This window comes from Equus caballus, chromosome X, assembly GCF_041296265.1.
Source record: "Equus caballus isolate H_3958 breed thoroughbred chromosome X, TB-T2T, whole genome shotgun sequence".
NCBI lineage: Eukaryota > Metazoa > Chordata > Mammalia > Perissodactyla > Equidae > Equus > Equus caballus.
Genome location: NC_091715.1, coordinates 109261750 through 109287736, shown reverse-complemented (window position 1 = coordinate 109287736; position 25987 = coordinate 109261750). Strand labels below are relative to the sequence as shown.

Below are 25987 nucleotides of genomic sequence, written 5' to 3'. Positions count from 1 at the left end.
AGAGCCCTCCCTGAAAGTCTTATTTCTCCTTGGAACAGAAAAAGCTTTCAAACGTGGCTTCCTGGGTTTTCAGATTTGCTGGTGGGTGGATCTGGAGTGGGCATCCCGTCTGCACATCTGGCAGGGGCGCTTTCCAGATTTTCCTCATGACTCAGGATCAGTTTCTGACTGCTAGGCGGGGCAAAGGCTCCTGAAGTTTCTGCTAGGCACCTCCCCCTGTGAGCAGAGCTTGGTACAGCCCAAATAGTTTTCAGGTTAAGAAAGCCAGAATCTTTGTTCAGCCGCACTGACTGAGCAGACTTTGTAGGGGTTACCTGGCCAAGAGCAGCGGCAGCGGCGGCAGCAGCAGCAAGGCTCCTGGGATAACTCAGGTGAGCAGAGCGGGCATTCGCAAACTCATCCTGAAGTTGTATTTGCTGGATAACTTAGAGTTTAAAAGAAGTGAAGAAATTTGAACTTTACAGTAAATCAAACTCTGCAGCTATAATTTTATGGTTTGTCTGAATCAAATGTGTGTGTGTAAGAGCACTTTGGAAACTTCAAAACTAATGGAATTCTTTATTGCTGATTTTTGGGTGTGTGTGGGGTGATTGTGCTTGTCTGGCAATGAGACTTTTCTGGTGATATTTGGTCAGGTTTTTAAGTTTGTTTCCTGTTGCCCAAAATACTTGATAAGGAAGGACAAACCTGGGAAGGGGCTGTGAGAGGGAGAATCCTGGGCTGACTGTCAGAGTTTCATTCTAGCATCTGTTGAACTACAGCTGTGGGCAAATGATTTAAATGCAGGCAAAATCTTGGAGCCACACTGTGTGCAAAAGGCCTTTAAGCCCTGGAAGTGGGATGCATGGGCTGTGCACGGTTGCCCAGGAGGGAGTGGCAGCAGAGGCTGTCCTGTCTGCACAGCTGGGGGTCCTCCTGCCCCATGACAGGTTGATCTTGGCGATTTATTTTCAGCTCCTGGCCAGCCTGGTTTTGTTCCTCTCTGATTCTCACTTTGGTTTAAATGTTGATTTGCAGTTGGGGCTCTATCCCCCTGCACCCCACTACACTGCCACTCATGTTGTAGGGGTTTAAGTAAGCTGCTTGACTGGAGCGGGATGGGGGGAGGGCAGAAAAAGGACCAGAGCATTGCAATTGAACATTGGTTCGGAGGGTTTGGAACTTGAAGTTTGGTGAAAAGCACATAGGAAATTTAAACAAATTCTGCCGTCCTGAAAGTCATTTCTGGCTTCAGGATAAAGCATCCTGATTTGTGTTAATGTGTTATTGAAATACAGCTAATGTCTCATTTGCTAATCTTTGTTGTGAAATTAAGGACATTTTATAGTCTGAAAGAGTTTTTAAAAAGATTCTTTGGAGGACTGCTAATTAACTCTTTTATTCCTCTAGCAGTTTGTGTGCATGTGCATGCATGTGCACACGCGCGCGCGTGTGTGTGAATACTTTGGATGTGAATAGCATTCTTTATTTATCCTTAGAGTCCCTAGCAAGCTAGGGAAAAGTCTAAACACTTGTGTAGTCAGGAATAAGTTAAAAAGCAGCTTTCTGTAGCCTTGGGAGTTTTCAGTTCCTAAATTAAAAGCAGAAAAAGCCCCTTTGTGACCCCAAAACAGTGTTTCTTTGATTAGCCTTGATTTGAAATCATCTCGCCTTCTGACAGCTTGCAATTCAAAAACAAAACTCTTAAGTGCATTCTTGTAAGAAGAGGACAATGAGAATTTTCAAAAGCCACGTCTTGAGATTTAGCATTTGCGCCCCACCCCCTTTTTTAATTGTAGTGAAAAGAGTCAGGAGGTTCAGGTTTTAGTGCCAGCTCTGTCACTAGCTATGTAACCTTGGACAAGTCCCTTCACTTTCCTGTAACAGCAAGGAGTTGGGCTAAGTGATTTCTAAGAGTCTTTCCAGCATAACATTCTATAAAAATTGGAATTAGATTCTTGCAAGCTGTAAAATTAGACTTATAGTATGGGCTTATTCATCCAAGAGGGAAAAAACGGGTAGTGAAGCAAGTCAGCCAAAAAAGAGAGGTGGAAAAGAGAGGAGGTATTGAATAGCGGAGGGGCCATTTTATATTGGTCTTTTAAATGTCAGTGAGTGTCTTATTTAACGCATGTGATCAAATCTTCTCATTTTCCACTAAGGACAGAAAGGATTTAATTTCCTAAAAACAAGCATTTCCTAAGACTACTGCCCTACACTGGTCTTATCCTTAACAGTTAAAAAGTATATTCACATACTTAATTTCATTAGATTCCCCCAATAACACCCTGAGGTGTACAGGGCAGCCATCGATTCGCATTGTGCTGATGGGGAAACTGAGGCTCAGAGATGTTATCTACACTAAATGGTGGCATTTGGGACTTGATTCTGGATCTCCTAACTACCTGTGCTCTTTTTATGATTCTGAATTGCTTTTTAGTTTTTGATAGAGTTCTTCAACAATGGAATTAAAAGAAATTGTACGCTCTTTTTTTCTTTGAACAGAGCCTTTTCTCTGGGCAGAGTAGAGGTTTCCTATCTAAGGTTTGATCAGAGGGCCTTTCTGGTCCCTTTCAGACCCCAGATTATCTGGCCAATAATTTGAATCTGAGCAGCCATATGTTCCCCAGTAGGTACGTGCCCATGGATGTGGGCTAGCACTCGGTCTGTGTAGACATGAAAAGCACTATTCTCTGTGTAACATGTGGATGCCGAATTTTTATGATTTCTTCCTCTCCAAGCCTCATTTCTCTCACCACAGGTGTGAGGATAAGGACTGCTCATTGTGGCCAACGTGGCCTCTACTTTATGCCAGAGCACAGTTAGGTCTTCTGTATTCCGTTTGCTCTGCAAACTCGTAATTGCTTTTATCTCCGATTTTCTCCCAAGTACAGCAGAAGGGGGAAACTGGGGAAAAAGAGAAACTAGCCAGGGACAGCACCCCAGGAGCCATGCTCTCTCCCTCTCTCCCCGTTAAATGTTCTCCCACTCACCCCAATCAAAAGCAGTTTGTAAACTGCAGACTGGATTTCCTCTATCAGACGATAATGCTCTTTAATAAATCAAGGCACATTTCACTTTTTAGAGCACGATCTGGTTTCTACTCTAAGGCTGACCCACAGGTAAAGCACAAGTGCTTTTCCTCTTAAGAGTTTGCCCAGTTCCCCAAGCTTTCCAGTCCAGTGAGTAGCAAAAGCTCCCTCTCCTTACTGCAGCCTTGTGTTCTACATGGCAGGCTCCTTCAACTTCCCCTGGCAATTCTCAACTTTCCACACTCTGGATCCACCCCTCCTGCTTGCCTTCATCTATCTCTAGGTGTGGGTCTCAATTTAAACAGCACTGCTTACGACCATTATCTCAGTGCAAAACCCCACACTCTACTTCACCCAACCATCCGTGATACTAGCCCTCAGGACACAGGGTCCCTCTTCTCAGATGCGCACGTTCTCTTTGTTAGCTAGAGGCTCTTCTTGGTTGGTACTTAAAGCCTTAGCTTTTATTCTGTTTACGGACTTTCCTACTATGTGGTCTTTAACCTAAAGGCTCTGTCGTCTTCACAGTTGGGTGCAATAAGATAGTAAAGAAGGAACGTGCCCTTCTTTACTCCCCTATGCTCTGACAGGATAAGTTGTTTACGACAAACTCAACTTACAAATTTCTAGGTTTCCAAAAGTTTTCTGAAACTTAACTGATGAACCATCGGATGTGAAGGTTTGAATTCTCCTGTGACCATCAAACCATGGAAATAAAGAACCTTTTCAATATCCACCATGGCAATAAATTCTAGTCAGAACGCCTCAAAGTTAGGTATCATGTTTGCTTTGGAGGGTTTTCCTCATTTGAGCTAGAAAAAATCCCTTCTGTAAGAAAGCGGTGACCAAAAGAAGCAGTGTGGTGTGACGGAAAGCTGAACACTAAATCTGGCATTGCACAGACCTGGGTTTGAGTCAGCTCTACCAGTTTCTAGGTGCCCCTTCTCGGAGCTGCCATTTCTACAAATACAAATGAAGGTCACAGATCATGTCTACTAAACATGGTTTCCATGAAAAGATCATGAACTGGAACATACATTTTAAACAATAAATTACCATACAAACATTAATTTTCTACATAAGACATTCATCATTTAACAAGTGTTTTCTTGTTGTGTGCCCAGCCCTGTGCCAGGCAATGAGAAGGCTTACAGTGTATATCTTGCATTTGTGGATGCCCCTCTACTTATTTAAAATACTTTTACACTAACCATCTCATTAGGTACAGCCACGTTGTTCTCCTTATGAGAAAATTGAGGCACAAAGAAACCAAGATCACAGCAAATAGATCACAGTTCTTCCGTTACCTAGTCAGAAATGGGGGTCAACTCTACTCTGCAAGTTGGACAGGACTTGGGACTACAATGTACTCTAGCGAAAGCCTGTTCAAGTTCCGACTGATAGCCTGTTATTCCGTATTTTCTGTGGGCCCCCAAAATGCAGGTGCTCTCACCCAAAAGACTTGACCTATCCATACCAGCTATACATTCTGCCTCTGACAGAGTCCACTGGGATCATACTGGTTTTTATTTTATTATTATTGTTATTATTATTGCTGAGGAAGATTCACCCTGAGCTACCATCTGCTGCCAATCTTCCTGTTTTTGTATGTGAGCCACCACTGCGGCATGGCCACTGACAGACGAGTGGTGTAGATCTGTGCCCAGGCCACTGAAGCAGAGCACACTGAACTTAACCACTAGGCCACCAGGCCGGCCCCATACTGATTTTTAAAATCAAATCCGATTTTCTTTTCAGGTGATGCTGCTTCTGCCTGTAGACAGGCCCTCTTTATATAACAGAGATTCCCTTTCCAGGCTACTGCTTGCCTCGCCATTTGATTAGGTAACAAGAGAGAATGACGAGGGGCAGAGGGACTTCCTGAGAACAGGAAATACTCATTTATTCAAAATGTTCATGGACTAGGAATTTCTGGCAAACTAAATATCCTAATTGTCGCAGACTACCCCCTATTTACAGTCCCCAGCCTCTGGCAAACCACCAAACCTTCCAGGGAAAGCAAAAGGCATAAGTGTGTTTGTTACAAGCCTTGAGCACACGTGAAAATCGGGGTCCATTTGAACAGGCTCCAGAAAGCAGCCTGGGCATAACTTCAGATTGGCTCTGATGCTGTTTAATGGAAAATTATTACTGATACCCTCCATGACTTCAAATATAGTGAAATTCACTTTAATATTTAAAATGTGTGAACAGACTTAAATCTGATGACGGATGGCATTTTGGTATTTTGCGGTGTCTCGTAGCCTTAATTTGAAAAACAATTGTCAATAAATATAGCTATGGAAAAAGTGTAGTTATTTTCAGCTTCTTATTTCTTGGATTCAGAGAAAGGGTAAGTTTGTTTACATATATTGTAGGTTGCAAATAACATTGAATTACAATTTTTTATGGTTTTCAAATGGGGAGACTTCTTTACCATTAAGGCAATTCAATGTAATACTGAAACGACATGAAATAAAATAGTAGAGATGTCTGATTAATATTACACTTTTTATAAAATAGCAACTGAATCTGTTAACTGAGTTTTGAGCTGTGTTACCTACACAGATACTCTTTAAAGTGCTAATTAGCCTTTTTTTCAAATGTCTATTTTTTAGCAGATAATCTGAACTTAGCCAAATTTTTTGTTTCAACCCTTATGTAATCATAGATGTAGATGCAGATATCCTTAAAATATATTTTTGAAATAATTGGTGCCATGTAGATTTCACAACATCCCTCTTATTTACCATTGAATATTATGAGAAGATCATTAAAATCATTACAAATCTATCTTTGTGAATCAAGCAAAGGCGTTGAAACCCAATTATCACCCTAAAGCTATTCAAAATCAAATGTGTCTTTCAAATTATCTTCATAAAAACCAGTTGTTAGAGGTGTTTGAATGTGGGGAGCTCTCATAGACATTGCCTGAAGAGCCACTATATTAATTTTCTATTTAACCATGTGAGATTTTTTTTTTTAAAGAAAAGAAAGCAACAGTGTATTGCCCTGGGATAAGAATCTATAGTCCACCAAATTAGTGTAATTGAATTTCAGAGTCTGCCTTTTATCGTGGGCAAACAATTACACATTAGACTTTGAAGAAGAAAGACACATACAATATTTCTATCTTTCCTTGTCTTTGGAGGCCATCTGCAGAGTTCTGTTTCTTGCATTAGCCTTCCTGGTCAGTAATAAAAATGCAAATCTCTTTAATGATAAAAGCGAAGAAACTGTGTAAAAGGGCTTGTTGGAAGTGAAAGTGGCTGCTTTTCCCCTCAAGCACAAAGTGTGTGGCCCTTCAGGGCACCAACTTATTCTGAATACAGTAAAGCGTTATTTTTGCCTTTATCTTCAAATTTAGAACTGTTGTTTGCCTTCAACTCCTCCATGCTGGTGTAAAATGGAAGATTGCCCTTTAAATTATAATGACTCATGTTTAAATAGCAATCATTGCTATCTATTTTTCCAATAAGATTTTTAAGTCCCATTTGGCAGAAGAAGAACCTGAGGCCCCGAAATGGTTTAGGTGACCTACTTAAAGCTCCATACTAATTAGTTGCAGAGCCTGGATCCTTCTTTCCATGAAAATAGTAACTTTTCCTTTAAAGTCAAACTTGAAGTGCCTAGCTTCTGGAACAAATAACTGGGATGACTACCGGTTGCCTAATCTCAGGAAATCTTTAAAAGACTTGAGAACTTCTTCCCCCAATAACAACAATTTTTTTCTCATTCTACATATAGTTCGGCACTATGGGCCCTCCCTTGAAGCTCTTCAAAAACCAGAAGTACCAGGAACTGAAGCAGGAATGCATCAAAGATGGTAGACTTTTCTGTGATCCAACATTTTTGCCTGAGAATGATTCACTTTTCTACAACCGACTGCTTCCTGGGAAGGTGGTGTGGAAACGTCCCCAGGTAACTTTGTTTTTTTGCTTTCTCTCTCTCTCTTGATCTCTTTCATCATAACTCTACTTGATCCACTATTTCCCTTATACAGCCTACTGCGTTTAGATCAATTTAGGAGACAATTTTAAACTGGAAAGTTTTATGGATCTGTGCTTCTGGCTCTAGCTTGAGGAATCTTGAATTTCAGTCAAATTGTCAAGTCTAGTAATTTTAAAAAAACAGAAAAGAGATATACCATGCTTGTGTTCTTTTGGAAGTTCATTTGAGTAAATATGGTAACTCAAAAAGCAACTATACTCTTGTCTCCTTACCGAGTTACCTATCACAGCAACGTAAGATAAGGTCAAACCAGTGAGCAGAAAAACTCCTTATATGGTGAGTATAACTGAAATGAACTGTACAGGGACAAGATGGAGCTTGCACTGGGGGAGGGAGTTTTCTCTGCTACTCTTTGGATACCATCACCGATATCCTCCCACAATTAGCAAAGTGGGATCCAAGTAGGATTGTAGCTCTTTCACCACCTATTAATAGTTACTATCATTCTCTGTAGAACATCTGTATATTGTATCTCTTAAACCAAGTCTCAGGACCCCTTCGCAAGCCCCATATGAGTGGGAGCTCAATGCATAAAACGACCGAATGACTCAATCTGGAGAATAAATTGCAACCTTGCTATATCTAAAGGGTATAACTGGATAGAAGGCATGTTCTACCTGGGCTCCTTCCCATAATGGGTGAGCAGGTATATAGGCCATAGAGGGCTGTTACGAAATGCGAGTTCCTAGACCTTCACAATAGCCTGAAGAGCTTCTGAGCCTATTTAATGGTGTACCTTTTTGTGCACTATTATGGAACCACCTCAGTCAGCAACTCAAGGTTTGCCTTCTTCAATAAGCAAGCTATCACTTTTTAGTTGCAATTTCCACAGTTTAAACTCCTAAATGGAGTTCTTACAATAGCTACTTCAGTTTATGTAGGTTGCCACCAGGTGGTGCCAAGATACATTGGTTACTTCAAGGCTCTTGTTTACTATGTGACTCAAAGGACATGTGTCAGTTTTTGTTGATAAAGTATGATAGCCATTGAGAGTATGAGATTTGGAGAAGTTCTCTCCTTCAGAAGGAATATTACACTCCTCCTGACTTTCTGTGCCTCCAGTTGTTGACATCCCTGCAGATCACTGACCTGCAATAAAAATCTGGGAAACATGAGCAGAATTCACTAGCCACTAATTCGGTATGCAGAGAGGTAAGTTTGTTTTGTTTTGTTGCAGAAATGCATGGAGGAAATAGAGATATGTTGTCTGTGAGCCACTCTTTTGAATGGTTGGTGATAATGAGGGGCACCACTCTTTTTTGATGCTTGGATATGAAAGAAAAGAGATCAATAGGGCAAAAGTAGCAGAAAACAAGGCAGGAAATTGAGGCAGGTCTCCTGGGGGGGTGTCTTTTTAAAATAGAACAGGCTTAAACATATTTATAGGCTAAGAAGGAAACAGTAAAGAAGAAGCGGTTGAGGACACACAGAGAGAAGGAATGATTGATTCCTGGAGGAGATGGGAGGAGATCCAGTGGGCGGTAAAATTGCAAGCCAACATGAAGCCATTCCCCAGATGTGACCCAAGCCAGCAGTGCTTCCTGTACTGACCGGTCTTTAGACACATCTTTGTTTCTCTGTCTTGGCTCAGTCCTTTGTCCTTTGCCTTCTTCTTCCAAATTCTGTGGATTGAATCCTAGAAGGATTAGCAGAGAAGGAAAAAACTTAATAACCATGGCAATCGTCCATCTTGCCTCTGAGACAAGAAATACCACTTTCAGGGTGAGGGAATGTCAGAAAGAGAGGGTGAATGGGAATGGGTAGAAAAAGGAATCAGCATGTATGGCACGCTTACTATGGGCCCAGATACTGTGTTTGGAGTTTTTTTACATTTTTTCATTTCATCCTTATTTGCCATGGCTTAGCAAGGTAGGCATCTTAAAAATTACTTCAATGTAACTGTCTTTTCCTGGTTTAAGAAATAAAGATAGATACTGTGTCCATTTTATTGATGAGGAAACTGGGTCTCAGAGAGAAGGTAAGAATTTGCCCAGAGTCAGACTGCTAACAAGCTCGGATTTGAATCCAGGTTTGACTCCAAAGTCCACATTGAGTTTCACTCTACCATGCAGTTATTTCAAGGAGATAGAGCTGTCTTTGTCTCCCCTTTTGCTAAAATAGGTAGCTTCCCTCCAGTCAGTTCTCACATTCCTCCTCACTGTGTTGATGCTGTACATCCATTAATTGATCCATACCAGCCCTTTTGAGAGCATACTGTGAGCTTAGTCTTAATTGAGCCTAAAGGGAGAGTCACTTGAGAAACATTTATTGAGCACATACTCTATGCTAGCCTCTGTGCAATTTACAGACACAGTCTGGGGTAAGGCACTCGCATTCTAGTTGGAGAGATGGATACTGAGCTACTGGAGAGTTAAAGAATAAATTAATACCTGATATAAGAAATGTTATTTTCAGGCATACAGACAGTAGTAAATCATGTAGGATTTGAAGAAGGGGGAGATCATCATAGATTGGAGTGGTTGGGGAAGGGGCCTCTTGTGGGAAGTGAGGGAAAAACAAGGTTCTGGACCACCATCTGAGTCTCCTCAAAAAGCTGTGGATTCCTTTCCAGCCAGAGCGGAGGCCAAGCCTGTGGTCAAGAACCACGTCAAAGTTCTCTGGCCTCCCATCAGGAAAGGCGAGAGACAGCCCTGGGCCTCTCTGAATTGGCTCAGGAAGACCAGATGGGTAGTTGGCCTCACCCGCCTCATTGGCAAGGTTGAGATCCTGGTTTTCAGGGAAGCTTACAGACGTCTTGTCCCTTGGCATGCCACATAGCCTCATACTTAACCAGGGCTATTTTCCGGAGTCTCTAATATGGAAGAAGCAAATTAGTCTGATATTTTCTGTCTCTTTCCTCTCTCATGCTGAAAAGCTTCTGCCTTTATAAGCCATGCCTGTAAACCCCACTGCTAGTTGAACCCAATGAGTCCAGTCAAGTCCTCACCATCCTAGGGCCGGACTGTGTTCCCCCTTCTTCCCAATTGCAACTTCTGTGCCATATCCTAAGAAGCCACTTTAGATCGACAAGGATTATGAAAGTGTTTTGCAATTGTTCAGTGCCAGCTCATCTGCTCATACCCTCCAAAGGATAATCCTTCTCCTTCATTCCTCCAGTGGTCCTGTGGCTACAGCTACTGTCCTACCTTCCTGGGTACACAGATTTATTGCCTGAGACATGTACTCCTGGACTTTCCTGTCCTCCTGGGTCTTCAATACATAGTCTTAGTAAATTCTAAGTTATGCTGAGTTATACTGACTTACAGTGTGATTATAGACTGTAGGTAGGATTTTTAGGCTGAAATCTGGCTGCCTATTCCCATAGAAAATCTCTTCTCCAGCTTCCTCCAGCCACTCTCCCCTCCTACCCGTCTCTGGCTTTTTTCCTGACTGACTCATACCCAGCTACAATAGTGTCTTAGAGTCAGACACATCTAATCCCTGACTAAAATGGAGCAAACCCTCATGGGGATTTGCACAGCCAGCTGTGGGGGGAGGCAAGGGCACCTGCACAAGATCTTCTGTCAGCTCTCCTAGTGGAGTTTTGAGTTCAGCCTCCACTACCATTGCCCTTGCCCGGGTCTTCCACTAGGGAATATCCGCCCGGAGGGCCATTTCACTACACTGGGTGGGAGGAGGGCGATGAGGTTCTTAATTAAAGCATAGGAGGTAGGAATGGAAGGGAAAGGTTGATAAGGGGAGACATTAGCAGCAGAATACACAGGCTTTGGTGACTGTATATGAGGGAACAATAAAGAATGAAACACTTCTTTCTTTGTGCTAACAGAAATTTCCAACTACCATCTGAATGTGTGACACCTCTGTGTAGTAATTTTGGCCTAGACTGTTTGTAAAGTTCTTTTTTCTTTCCAGAGATCATGTCCCCCAGCCTGAGTAGCCCTAAGTGTTTTCCACTCAACACAGTTGAATACAGTTGAATAGGCCCATTCTCTTTCTCTCCATCTATTCTGTTTATCATAAATTCTGCATTTTAACAGCTTTATTGAAGTACAATTTACATCTCATAAAATTCACCTGTTTTAAGTGTACGATGCAATGATTTTTAGTAAATTTACAGAGTTGTGCAAACGTTACCACAATCCAGTCTTAGAACAGTTGCATCATCCCAGAAAGATCCCTTGTGCACATTTTCAGTGAGTAAACCCCGCCTCCCCCCCAGTCACAGGTGACCACTAATCTACTTTTGGTTTCTATCTAGATTTGCCTGTTCTGGACATTTCACTTAAAATTGAATCATAAAAGTAACTGGCTTCTTTTGCTTAGCGTAATGTTTTCAAGGGGCATCCATGTTGTAGCATGTATTAGTGTGTTTCTTTTCACTGCTGAACAGTTTCCATTGCATGGATATATAAACTCTTACCAATAAAGCAGTTTGAGATTTATACCTGGAGTCTCCTAGAAGAAGTCTGAAGGTTCAAATAAGAAGACAATTACACAGTGACTTGATTGTGTAGGTTGGAAGTGGAAGTTGGCTTTTAGATCTTATTCCCAGGTTCCATATTGAGCTTTCCTTGAAAGCGTCAGGAAGGAAGAGAATGTTTTACTGGTGACAAAATTTTCATGCAGAAGTAAAAATCCCCAGCAAGGAAAGTGTACCCCTAGAGAGGCTGGTCCAACATTTGTCCCTGAGCCCATGTCCACCTATAAATGTCCTGCCTGGAGATGGTTCCGTTTTCTAAGGATAACAACTACTTGGACTAGCTCACACAGCCCTCAGGTACTGAGTGGCAGCCCTGAACCTTCTGGGGCTACTTAGAGCCCCAGACTTAGTCACAGTGTACCTACTGCAGGGCTGGCCTCACTTGTAGGTGCCCATGCCCCATCCCCATAGTACTGCAAGGCTGCACGTAGCACTTTGGAAAATGCCTCCACTTTTCTGGCTGCTGGTTTTCTAGGTAGCCTTTCATTTTACTGTGGTTCTTGAGGTTTACCCTGGACTTCAATGTTTATTGTCAGCAAATTTCACCTGTGTAAAAAAAAATTGCTGAAGATGTGAATAGGGTGGGTGCAAAGGGAGCCACATAGAGTGATGTGTGCGGGTCTCCATGTCTTGTAATTGTATGCCTCCCTCCCCACCTCCAGAGGTCTCTGGGAAGGGAGATGAGGAGAAGACAATGGGAGAGTCCCTCAATGCTCACCTCAGAGAACATATTTCTTAGAGAAGCTGCTTTGCTTGTAGAAGGCTTTGGCTCGGGGATGGGGGTATATGGGGACCATTCCTGGCTTTGCTCTTGGTGCTCGACTTCCTAGTTGTGTGTGTTTCCCCCTAAGAAATTATTTTGCCTTGACAAACAGCCCAGTTCAAGGATCATGTTAACTGTGCCAAAACAGCTGGGAGCCATTAGGGACTCAGCATCTCCCCTCCCTCCCAAGCCACCCAAATATGTGAATATGTTAGCTGTGACCCTTCCCCCAACTCTGCTCCCTACCACTCCAGCAGAACTCAGGCTGAAATGTCCCATCTGCACTCTGCATCTCAGCTTTGAGCTACAGAGAAATTTCTCCAGCCTTACTTCCTTACCTCCAACAGGAAGACACCCAGTTGTCTAAATCTAGGGGGAAAGTCAATAAACAGCTATTTCATTATTTTCAAATTTGTCACCAAAAAGTCCATTTGGCTGTTAGATTTGCATTGACTCATTACCCTTTATCCTTTCTACCTCTTTAGCTGCTTTCTAGTCTTTCACTTCCTTAAAGAGGTAGAAGATGTGGCTTAATAAAGATTTTCTCCCATGTTTCACATTATGGTGCTGACATACATAAGAAATTGATTCATATTTAGCAGATTAAATTGAGGAGATTAAGGCCTATTGGTAATATTTAGCCCGGAACCAAAAGCTAAGACATGACTTAAGCAAATCCTCCAGAACAATGGCGAGCTTTGGTGTGAGTGTTAAGCAAAGAGGCATAAAACACTGGGATGCATGACTGAGAGAGGTGGTTGCATCTCTGTCCCTGAAGAGCTTCATAACATTACCCTTTATGTCGTGGCCATTGATAAACCTAAAGGCAAAGGGGTGGACCAGCTGAGGTCTTGAATTTCCTTCTCGAACTATATGTGGTTCTGAAGAACCTAAAACTTCAATCCTAGGTCTCCTACTAATTAGCTGGATGACCAAAGGGGCAAGTTACTGCCCTTCTCTGAGCCTGTTCCCTCATTTGTAAAATAAACAGATTGACTAAATAGTCTCTAAAATTCCTTCCAGCTTTGACAGCCTATGGACTGTCAGCTCTTCCCATGTTTAAAATCTATTGTTAAATAGTCATCCATTATGTATGAAGAGTGGTGAAATAAAACCAGGGCATGGGCCAGTTTCTAAGAGGAAATGGAAAATAAGGGGGATTTTTTGCCCAGATTTATATTCTCCCATGATTACACACAGATTTACATGTACACACACACACATATAATATATAATAACCACGTTCAGCTTAGGTCTACAGGAGAATAATTGCCAAGTTCCTCAATTTGAGTTCTATTTACATGTCTTTACTCATTTATGTGACCCTTTATGTCTTAAATATAAGTTGACATGCCAAAAGTGTTGGCTAAGCCTAGATCCATGCTGTGAAATGAAAGCCTTGTGAAATTCAAGACACTTTAATGTAACCCCAACCACTAATAATGCTACATGAAACCAGCAAGTAATTTGCCTTAATAATCTAAAAGCACACTTTCCCCATATCAATGTTCGCTTCATTGTTTTTCCATGCTAGGCAACTATCAAACTATCGTATTCATCATCTAAGTCCAAAAAATCATTGTATAACTTTATATCTTTCTCCAAGTGAAATGGTAACACCTGACCCAAGAGAAGAAACTGTGCTTAGCTTCATCTTACAAAGGGCAAAGAAACAATAAGAAGAGAAGGAATATCAGGATCCAATTCACCCAACACATCTGCTTTATGTTCAATAAATAAAAAACAGGCAGATCCAAACCCATAAAAAAATATTTACTAAGATTGAAGTCTTCTCCTATGACAAAAAAGTAACGATGAGACACCAGACATGCATCTGAAAAAAAAGACCAGAAAATCCAAAGCTGACAACCCACCTAACCCTCTCCTTTTGGCAGAGTGATGCCCAATTAATCTTCAGTTTGGACTTGTCCCTGCCCAGAATGCCTATTCCTTTCCAGAGTTATTTTGGCTTTTAAAGAATATATGGAATGTTTCATTCTGTAGACCAGACCCTTCATCAAGGAGAATTATGTCCGTTAAAAAAAAGAGGTTTGAGAACCAGAAAAATATAGCTGTCTCTATTTAATAATTTTTAAAAGGATATATGTCTAGCTTTTCTTTCCATTTGAGACTAGGATTTATTTCTGCTGGGTAAGCAGAATGTCAAGGTACCGGCTAATGGCCTCCTCCACTATGCTTTCTCCGTCTACTCAAGACTTCATTGGTATTTCCTGCCTTTGAACTCTGCAAGTGCTGATAGTCTGAGTCACACAATTATGTCTTCAATTGCGTGGTGCCATGTATGCTGCTATGCCTTTGTCTATGCCTGTCTCTCTACCCGTTATGCCTCCCTTGTCCAACTGCCTAACTCTAGTCATTCCTAAGGCTTCAACTCAAGTGTTACCACTGCTGTTCAATCTATTCTGTCTACCATCAGGGAAACTTTGGGGATCCATCCTCTAGGCACTGATTATACTTGGAAAATGCCTCCAATATGCCCTCATCACAATACGTTATAACAGTATTATTTCGGTCTCATTTTACTACTTGCAGTGGGAATGGCACAGCTACTGATATGTTGTGGGAAGACACACGCATACACCCAAAACAAATACTGCCCCCACTCTGGCCATGTTCTCTCAGAACATCCACTGTGGGAAGAGTATCTGTTGAAGTGCTCCTGTGAGTGGTCTGTTACCACCTGCTATTAGTGCTGCTGCCATCTATGTTCATCCAAAGATGTGAAAAAATCTAGTTGCCATGGAGACTACTGTTGCCTTTGCTTTATGTTAGGAAAGGGCTTCAATGTATAAGGTCTCCTAATTCATTTTCCTAGAAAGGGACAAGCATTAATGTCCACCTCCTTCAGGCCTCATCTCTTAAATGCAACCACCCTTCCAAGCACAGATGCTTCAGAAAAGCTCATCCTGACAGAATCAGAATGTAATGTGCTAATTTCTAGTTCTCCTCTTAAAAATCTGATGGTGGTGAAAACTCTTCCAGACCCCACTGGTAGCTATGTCTGAGGGTCCCCATCAGTACATCTCATCCTGTATCATCGCATCCCCTTCTTCCAATTCTCCTCCCACTTCCCCATATGATCCTTTCCTGTGGCTAGATGATCTACTGCTTTCTGTTTTTCCTCACAACCCTCCAATCTTCCCTTTATCCCACCTATGGAAGTCCTAGTCATCTTTCAACCCCACCTCCTCTATGAAGTCTGTCCTGCCTAGCTCAGCTCACAGTGACACTTTGGAAACTTCCCAGAAACTCTTATAACCAATTATTGTATCCACAGGACATCTGTGATGACCCCCGTCTGATTGTGGGCAACATTAGCAACCACCAGCTGATCCAAGGGAGACTGGGGCACAAGCCGATGGTCTCTGCGTTTTCCTGTTTGGCTGTTCAGGAGTCTCACTGGACAAAGGTATTCCCCCTCCCGAGAGGCCTCACTCAGATCCCACCTTCTTGACTTCTTTAAAATCTTCAGGAAAAGTCAGCTCATAACTTTCTTAGATTGTTTATTTCCTGAAGGCAGAGGTATTCACTGGTGACTTCCCTCCAGTTTATCATGAGAACTGTTATAAATACAGAAAAGTTGAAAGAATTTTACAGTGAACATCCATATATTCACCTAGATTCTGCCATTAATGTTTTGTTCTATTTGATTTGTCACACATACTAGTTGATCTTTTGTCACTTGTAGTAGTCTTTGACTCTGTAGCTGTGCATACTTGTGTTCTCTGTACCTACTGGAGTATAAAGCCAGTAGGGGCCAGGAAGTCACTAACAGATGTGACTAACAGACAAAGTGAGAAAGACGGAAGTAGATCCTTGCAAAGTTTCCAAAAAATTATTAAGAGTACAAAAATTCCTTTGGCATTTAGGTAGAGTTCAAGGCAATAAGTGTTGACTTGGTTTGGGACAAAGAGCATTTTCTTCAGAAAAAATGATTTTTAGAAGATTAATGTGTAATTGTTATATAAAAAGGAGAATTTCCTAAATGTAATTTTATTCAAGGTGTGAATAAAATCTATATTGTATGGAATCTATATGAAATCTCTAAGACGGACGTTTAAAAACTTAAACCACAGGGGGCCTTGAGTTTTTATTGATTTTGCTTTTTAAGATGCCTTGCTTATGTGGTTAAACATTCAACCATAAATGTGTTTGCATAGACAATTTCTCATGTTCAAGTTTGTAGATTATCTGTAGGAAATAATTTAACTCCTAACTGGCTGCCCCCAGTTACCCTGTGTATATTCAGGGCAGGCATGTTAATAGTATTCTCAGTAAAAATGAACTGGGGAAGCAGAAGTTTTGGGGGAAAAAATGCCCTACCTAGGACTTCCCAACCTAGACCCAAACCAGGTGTATTTGCTGTGCTTCCTATCGCCACATGGATTTGCTAGAGATCAACTGTAATTTCAATATTTGGATATGGTCAGGTGAATAAGAGTTGATTGAATGTTCTTATGTTTCCAGACAATTCCCAACCATAAGGAACAGGAATGGGACCCTCGAAAACTAGATAAATATGCTGGGATATTTCGCTTCCGTTTCTGGCATTTTGGAGAATGGACTGAGGTGGTGATTGATGACTTGCTGCCCACCATCAATGGAGATCTGGTTTTCTCCTTCTCCACTTCCATGAATGAGTTTTGGAATGCTTTACTGGAAAAAGCTTATGCAAAGTAAGAAGGGGGTTTGACTAGTTAGTGGTCGGGGTACATGAGAAAAGGAAGGCCACATTTGTTCTTTGCAGCTCGTTCTTTCCCAGCCCAGCCCTGGAGTTTAAATTGGGTAGGATCTCAGTCAGATCCAAGACAATGCTTTGGGCCTGGGACTGGCCCTTAGACACTCTGTACGAGAGAGAAATCAGCTGTTCTGGTTTTCATTAAACCCGTATCTGCTCCTAGCTGCCCCTTCCTGCTGCTAATCTGCAGATCACATAGCATTATAGCCTCAAATTTTCTCCCTGTCTAATATCTACCTATAGAGAGAAGTTTCTGCATGGACTGTCCTTAATCAACATAGCCTAAGCCTAGAAATCTCTGAATATAATCTCAAAATATCTCTCATTTTATACATAAGAGAAAAGCCATCTGGTAAAGGCTAGCTGGGCAGGAACTGTTTTAATTCTTGTTTACATGATGTCCTTGATCTGGAAAAATAATTTTACAAAGATAACCTTGCATATTTGCCCCCAGGCTGCTTGGCTGTTATGAGGCCCTTGATGGTTTGACCACCACTGATATCATCGTGGACTTCACTGGCACGTTGGCTGAAACTGTTGACATGCAGAAGGGAAGATACACTGAGCTTGTTGAGGAGAAGTACAAGCTGTTTGGAGAACTGTACAAAACATTTACCAAAGGAGGTCTGATCTGTTGCTCCATTGAGGTTTGTATTCACCAAAAACAACTCCTCTTTGCTCACTTCTGGCAGAGGAGACTGCAAAATTTAGTAGGGAACATCACCCTTAGCCCAGAGATCCATGAAAAGCCATTATGGAACTCAGAAAGGTAACAATACACATTGTGCCTTGGCACAGAGGCTGAGGAGCTTTATCTTTTTATCCTTTTGTACCAGTCATCTCACTCCATGGGAGGACACAGCATCCAAGCTGATGTAAATAGCCTCCTCTAAATTATTCCTCCTGCCTCTGCTCTTGAAGGTGGAGGTTATAGTTGTTTGCTCAAGGAATAAATCAGCCCCACAAATTTTAATGCTGTTCATATCAATGTACTACTGCGGGCAGTTTGAATCTGACTTGTTTAAGTGAGTTATTATATTAAACTCTTCATTTCCTTTCCTTCACTTGTTTTGTGTCAAGTTAGGTGTCAGGATCAAATTTTCATCTGCATAGGGAGACCTGGCTGCAACCATACTGGGGTAAACCAACCAAGGAAGAAGAGGAGTCAGGCCTGGGTCTCCAAATTCCTATGCCCTTATGTATCTTTCTTTGCTCTTAGTCTCCCAATCAGGAGGAACAAGAAGTTGAAACTGATTGGGGTCTACTGAAGGGCCATACCTACACCATGACTGATATTCGCAAGATCCGTCTTGGAGAAAGACTTGTAGAAGTCTTCAGCACTGAGAAACTGTATATGGTTCGCCTGAGGAACCCCTTGGGAAGACAGGAATGGAGTGGCCCCTGGAGTGAAATGTGAGTGGCATTCCACTTTGAATGCTACATCCCGAAAACCCCGTAGTTCTTCCAAACCCATCCCTCTGACTAGTGGGCTGTCAATGCTCGGTGACATCTGGGGGTTCTTGTCAGGCATAGGGTCTGTGAGCCAGCTGGAGGTGAGATAAAGCAGGCCCAATTTTCATGCATTCTGTTCCTTTGGCACCCTGCTTACTGTAGGAAGTCAATGGCAAATGTAACAGCTTATCCCTTTGTTCTTTATTTGTCTTTAGTTCTGAAGAGTGGCAGCAACTGACTGCAGCAGATCGTAAGAACCTGGGGCTTGTTATGTCTGATGATGGAGAGTTTTGGTGAGGAGAGGTTTTCTGTGCTAAGGGAATTGAGGCTTCTACATGGAACTACAGGGGTAGGCATTAAGTACCATCTTCATTTCTTTCCTGACCATTTTCCATTCAGGATGAGCCTGGAAGACTTTTGCCGCAACTTTCACGAACTGAATGTCTGCCGCAATGTGAGCAACCCTATTTTTGGCCGCAAGGAGCTGGAATCAGTGGTAGGATGCTGGACTGTGGATGATGACCCCCTGATGAACCGTTCAGGAGGCTGCTACAACAACCGAGACACCTTTCTGCAGAATCCTCAGGTTTGAATCAATTATTTTTCTTTTCCTTCAAGTTATCAAGGCAATAGAAACCCAGGTCTCACCTTAGAGTATTTCTTTGACATCAGTTCTTCCATTTGCAGCTATTGTGTAATATTCATCAACCAGGAGGCCTAGGGATTGGCTCAGATGCTTGTAAGGCATGGCATACTGTGTCTCTTTGCAGAGATGTACCTTGGCAACATTATCAAATCTGAGCCACTTCTGCTGGCTGCCTCTTTCCTGGCCATATTGCTTGGTATGGCTCTTTGACACTCTCTGCTTCCTTATGATGGTCCCATATTGGAGAGAAAGAATCTGCTCCCAGATGCTTTCTCAATTCTTTTCCATTTCTGTTCCGTCCTCTTAGGTGCACATTTACTATATGTGTCCTCTTTCTCATGCAGGTGATTCTTCTGAACCCCAATATGATACCTCTCTTTTCTCATCTAGAACCCTGTTTTCCCAGGATTTGAATCACTACCTTGTCAATGACCCGATCTCATCCACCTCCTGTTACAATGCTACTCCGGATGACACATTAGGGATCAAGCCAAGGAATACCCCAAAGCAAAACTTCCAAACATCCAAAGCCTGAATCTATACTAACCTTGATGGTTTTATCCCCAAATGTGCTGATGAGCTAACCCACAGGTGACAAGAATTCTGACTGTATTGCAGCCTTACATGGCTGTATCTTTTCTTTCCATGGGCCTCCTTGGCTCGGCATTTTGGAGGTTACTAAGGTTGGTGGGATGATTTACTTAATTCATACTTTTTTTTCCATCCGTTCCATCTTAATTGTCCCTAAAGAAAAGAAATCTATTACCCCCCACTTTACCTGCATTTACAACCCTGGAAATGTTTCAAGTATCAGGCACATATACCAAGCTGGGGAAATGACACTTAGGCTTCACTGTTAAATGTCTGCAGAGGATTGACCTTGTGAGCCTATGGCTCTGCATCTGTTTTTTGTTTGTTTCTAAAGGGAGGGGGAGAAAGAGGTAGAGAGAGAGAGAGGTGGGGAGAGAGAGAAACATAGAAACAGAGAAAGAGATAGATACAGAGGAAGAGAGAAAAATCTGATGCCTTTTAGTTTTCTTCCCAATGGCATAATGATTCCCCAGATGATGTTTGGAAAGTCTCTAGCACAGGCCTGCAGCTTCCTTAAAATGGTGATAGCAAAGCATCAATTCTCCAAGGAAGTGGATCCAGCCCCTGCACAAGCCACACATCTGGGCTGGCAATAGGAGGCTAGCCTAGGGGGATGTTTCAGTGTCAGGTTAAGTCAAACAAGAATGCTTTCTGTCTTTATGGATTCTGGAATTTTCTGTGTACAGCTTTTAAAAACAAGAGGACAATAATAAAAACAAATCCAAGATCCTGCCAAGAACTTATTAAAACAAAGCATACCTCTTTGGCATCAAAGGCCTAGGCATAAAGTTGTCTCTCTCAACACATGCTGAATGTCATAGGGAAAAAGCAAGTATTATGATCTACACTTAACAAGTCAATGAATTTTCCAAGGCCTCATTGTCTGGTCAATGGCAAAGCCCAGGAAATAGCCCAAGTCTCTTCTTCCCAATGTAGAGTTTTCTTCCCTGAAATTTGAGCTGGCTCCTCTGAAATGGAAATGATAACTAAGCTCCTTGATGGCCTCTTTCCCTTAGTACATCTTCACTGTGCCTGAGGATGGGCACAAGGTTATCATGTCACTGCAGCAGAAGGACCTGCGTACTTACCGCCGCATGGGAAGACCTGACAATTACATCATTGGTTTTGAGCTCTTCAAGGTAAGAATGGAGATTTGTAGCAGAGAGAATGATGGCAAATGGAGTTAAAATCAGGATGGCTTGGGGTTAGGGGAGTTAAGAAAAGTCCAGGCATAAAGAAAGCCAGGACCTAGGATCTTCCAACACAAAAACTATGATTTGAACAGAATGGAACATTTCATTCTATTTCATTTCCAGGTGGAGATGAACCGCAGATTCCGCCTCCACCACCTCTACATCCAAGAACGTGCTGGGACTTCCACCTATATTGATACCCGCACCGTGTTTCTGAGCAAGTACCTGAAGAAGGGCAACTACGTGCTTGTCCCGACCATGTTCCAGCATGGCCGCACCAGCGAGTTTCTCCTGAGAGTCTTCTCTGAAGTGCCTGTCCAGCTCAGGTTCAGTTTCCTTGGCCAGTCCTGCAAACTCCTCTTCTCTGCTTTGCCTCCAATCCTAATCCTCTTGATGCTTCTCTCCCTATGTAGACACTCAAAGGGACAGCTTGTTCAAGTCAGACTTCATTGAAATGATGGTGGTAGAAATATTTCTCAGAGCAGGGTTATGAAAAATTGCCCATTGGAGGTCTGAGCTTTGGAGCTCTGAGCTGCCGTTTAAGGGGAACAGGCCTATAGCCTAAGTTTTTCCACTTATATTTTATCTTCTGTTCTCTAGCTAACTTTCTCTTGTATTAAACAGCTGGCACTCCTCACTGCTCCTCTATTATGTTCCAAGAGCTGGGTCACCAAAGCTACCTTTTCACCCCAGCCTTGCCTACTCTGATCTTTATCTGCTGGTCCGTAAAGCAAGAGGAAAGGAAAACATACTCATAAAATATAAGCCATTTCTGAGGAGGAATGGGCTAGGTCACTGAGCGTTTCACGCTTTCAGCAACAAGGTCTGCTTTGGTAAGCCTTTCTCCTCATCAAAGGGCATTCATCATCAATTATGTGTCTTCGTTTTGATGTTCCAGGGAACTGACTCTGGACATGCCCAAGATGTCCTGCTGGAACCTGGCTCGTGGCTACCCAAAGGTAGTTACCCAGATCACTGTTCACAGCGCTGAGGGCCTGGAGAAGAAGTATGCCAATGAAAGTAAGAACTGCAGGGGTGTCTGGGAAAGCAAAATTCAGTTTCATTTATTGCACGTATGGTTAGAAAAGATCGTCACAAACGATTCTCTTGAGAGGTATTTTCAGTCTAGAGAAGTCAGGATGGCTGTCAACCATGGCAGAGAATGGGATGTAAACTTCTTTGGGCAAGGGCTACGTAATATTCACTTTTGTATTCCTATATAAAGTATAGAAAAGAAAAGGGAAGCAGGAAAAAAGTGTTGAGTCCTAGTTCATTCTGATGCCCAGGTGTTATGCCAAAAGGCCTAGAATAGAATAGTGAGACACTTTCTTGGCTATCTAGAAAGAGAACTTCAATCACTGTGTTAAAAACAGATGTCACTTTATTCCAGCTGTAAACCCATATTTGGTCATCAAGTGTGGAAAAGAGGAAGTCCGTTCTCCTGTCCAAAAGAATACTGTTCATGCCATTTTTGACACCCAGGCCATTTTCTACAGAAGGACCACTGACATTCCTATTATAGTGCAGGTAAGAATATGAACAGGGACCTCCAGGGTGGCTCAGTACCAGATACTAGATTACCCCAAGTGTGTCACATATGTCTAGGATACAGAACAAGGGTTATCCTGTTTTTTTTGTTTGTTTTGTACTCAAAGACACCTCTCACCAGGCACAGACACTGACTTCCTTATTAATCTGCACCCTAAGTATCCTCTCCTTCATTTATTTCACTGGGGGAAGAAGCCCACATGCTCGCAGGTACACGTTAACACATGCACTATTCCATTTCATGAAAGGAAGCATATGCCAGTTCAGACGACCCACATCCTACTAGGTCAAGATGGACCACTACAGTTTGGCTGTTTTTCTGATTTAATGCTTCTGACAAGCTATCTTTAGGTAGGATCAAGGTTGATCCTGAGCTCTGCTTGTTTTCATCTATACTCTTTGAGGTATCTTCCCCTCAGCCAGAGAGGTATCAGGAAAGATAGTCTCTTGGTTTTAAAACAGACTTTTCCAAGCTTAGCATTAGGTTCTAGATGCCACAGGGCAAAGTCCAATCTCACAGAAGGTTGCTCACCTTCACTCTCTTGACTTGTCTCTCCAGGTCTGGAACAGCCGAAAATTCTGTGATCAGTTCTTGGGGCAGGTTACTCTGGATGCTGACCCCAGCGACTGCCGTGATCTGAAGTCTCTGTACCTGCGTAAGAAGGGTGGTCCAACTGCCAAAGTCAAGCAAGGCCACATCAGTTTCAAGGTTATTTCCAGCGATGATCTCACTGAGCTCTAAATCTCCAGCTCCAAGGAATCCTGACAGAGCTTTCCATCCTTTTATTTTCTGTCAGAAGCCAAGTCTTATCTAAGATTCATAATCTTTTGAAAGAAAGAAATTCACAGTAATTAACTTTTCCTTTCTTCTGATAAGTTCCCCATACCTCCCGATCCAAGTAGCATCAGTAGCTACATAACCTATATACCTCCAGCAGCTGGACAGGGGGAGGTGACAGTCCTATCTGGAGATCATACAGGTGTTTGCTAAGAAAAGATCTCTGGGGCTTCCGGGGGTGAGATTTAAGCAGGACGACAACAGCGTGGATACCCTACAGTTGTCTTTGCTGCTTTCAAGTGCCCAACGTATGTCCCCTGTAGGGCATGTTGAGGAAGGAGGAGGGGTGATCAAGGCCAAGCTGGTCTAGCCTGACATCCCAGTTCCTGACTGAACACTACAATCTTCCTGGCAGCATTCTACTCAGCAGCCAGAGCCTGCTTATAAGTCCCCAGCCCTCACCACCAGCACCACCATCACCACCGATCACCACCACCACCACCACCTCCGGAAAGTATAGTCCTGCCTTCACCCAAGTCACCCCCCACAGTAGGTTTTACCTTCATGTTGAGGAAGCTTCCTAGGTGCTTAATCAAGAGCTGGAGTTCAGTACAGCCTAGACAGTGGGAAGGGCCTGAGCTCCAGCTCAGTGGAAGCCAGCTGTGTGCCACAAGAGGGAAAAGTGGAAGAAGCTGCAGTGGGAGACAAAGCCTCGGTCCCCCACCCATCCACACACACCTACACTCACACACGCGCACATGGGCGCGCACGAACTACCGTTCAGGCAGTCAGTGGGCAAGAGGAAGGATGTATAAGTACCACACACCGCAAAAAGTATGAGAGAATCCATCCAGGCATAATACAGCTAGTTTGGGGCCCCTGACTGCAATGTGAAACCTCCTGCTGCTGCTAGGTTTACAAACAAGCCCATTGTCCTGTGCCTCCTAATATCATTGGTACTGAAGACCCCATCTGGGGGCTTGAGACTTGGGGTCAGCCCAGGTCCCTCAGGCTTTTCTCTCAGTTGGGAAGCTTCACTCCTTGGGGGTGTTTGTTTGCCCTCTTGTTTTTTCAGTACTTCTACAGAATTTTCTCTAGAGTCAGTCATTCTGAAATGTTCTTCCCTCCGTCTCATCTATCCACATTCTATCCCTTCTTCAAGGCCCAGCAGAAATGCCACCTCCTCCATGAAGCCTTCCCTAACTCCCCAATCCCCATCACCAACAATATTTCAATGCTTCTGCAATGATGAAAAAGAAAAAAAAAAACAAAACATAGTTGTAGTACTTAGTCTAGTCCAGCACGCATTCATTTAAAAAAATACTTTGCAGGTTTTTTTTAAACTCGTTCATTTCCTACCATGTTTTTTCAGTCTGTGTAACTTCTGCAGTGCCTTCACCACACTGCCTTACATAATCCAAACCACAATAAAGTTCACATTCAATAAATTGACCAGTCTTGACTTGATTTGATGGCACAGGGGAGATGGCAAGAGTGGCCATCTGTTGAGACTCTTTTCAGAGCTGCTAGGGTGGGGGTGGGTGTAGGGGTAGAGGTACTTTGTGCGAACTGAGCCCAGATACAAGTCTGATGGATGCGGAGAACTTGGCTGCATTCTGATGGTGCAGTCCTTTATCCCGTAGGAGAAGTGGTTGGGAAAATTGAGAGGGACCCTGTCCTAGTCCATATTTAGGATTACTTGGGTGATATTTGGGGTTACATAATTTTGAAACCTCTCTGGGATTGGACCCACGGCCAAAGCTACAGTTGCCAGATCTTTCAAGGGCAGACCTCCCAATAGGAGAAAATACCAACTCTTCCCCTCCAGCATTACTTTTAGAGTCAAATGGATGTGAAGACTTCACTCACCCGCTTCCACACTCAATCTGCCATCTGCCCATTTTAGAGTAGGCTATGTTGATGAAATTTCTCTCTTTTTTCCTTGAGCTCTGCCCCTTCACGGGAAAAGATGCCTAGGCAGGAAAGGGGTCTCCAAGCTCAGCAGAACAGTCCTTAAGTACAGCCCTCATTTTCCATCCCTGCAACCCTAGCTCGGAATACACTGGAGATGACATCTTAAATATAGGTATTTAGATGTGGTAGACCTTTGTCAGAAATGAAGTCTCCAATACAGGTAATGTAATGGTTCTATACGGTCACCAGATGGCACTATGATATTACAATTAAGCTCAAAGATGCTACCACTTTTTTTAAGGATGAGAATTTTTTCCTCAAATAAAAAGATAGAAAAAAAGGGAACCAACACTTTTTGATAGTCTGCTACGTGTCAGACTCCACGCTCAGTGCTTTCTATACATGATCTCATTTTAACGCCCACAGCAAACATAGGAAGTGCTGTCATTATCCCTGTTTTTCAAAGATGAGGAAATTAAGGAAGAGTCTAAATAACTCACTCAACGTTGTTCATTCAATAATCATATCATGATTATTAGTCAGACAATGATGTTTATTTGACTCCTACACTTTGACCTTTTCTGTGAAAATATGCTGTCCCCCAGGAAGTGGTAACATGTTCTCTACATCTTTATCACCAGCTTTCTATCCACAGTACTGTACCAAGAACTGTGCAGATAGCATACCACATGTTTCTCTCAGAGTCTTTACTTCCCTAACTTCGGCACACACACATATACTTGCATATGCACACATATAATGTGTCGGTAAAATTGGTCTTTCCAAAAGGAATCCAATGCACTAATATGTACCAAAATGTATTTGATAACAACATGAATGAATCTCAAAATAATTATGCTGAGTGAAAGAAGCCAGAAAA

At 42.5% G+C, this 25987-nt stretch overlaps 1 protein-coding gene across 1 annotated transcript; it reads left to right on the top strand.

The window, feature by feature from the left end:
* Positions 1-234: 234 nt before the first annotated feature.
* Positions 235-24641, top strand: CAPN6 (calpain 6). Its single transcript, XM_005614421.4, has 13 exons — positions 235-371; positions 6759-6932; positions 15525-15656; positions 16715-16923; positions 17440-17632; positions 18205-18398; positions 18653-18730; positions 18837-19023; positions 20691-20813; positions 20991-21193; positions 21766-21887; positions 22258-22394; positions 22975-24641. Exons 2-13 carry the CDS (start codon positions 6768-6770, stop codon positions 23155-23157), a joined length of 1926 nt encoding a protein of 641 aa, XP_005614478.1. The 5' UTR covers positions 235-371; positions 6759-6767; the 3' UTR covers positions 23158-24641.
* The last annotated feature ends 1346 nt before the right edge of the window (positions 24642-25987 follow it).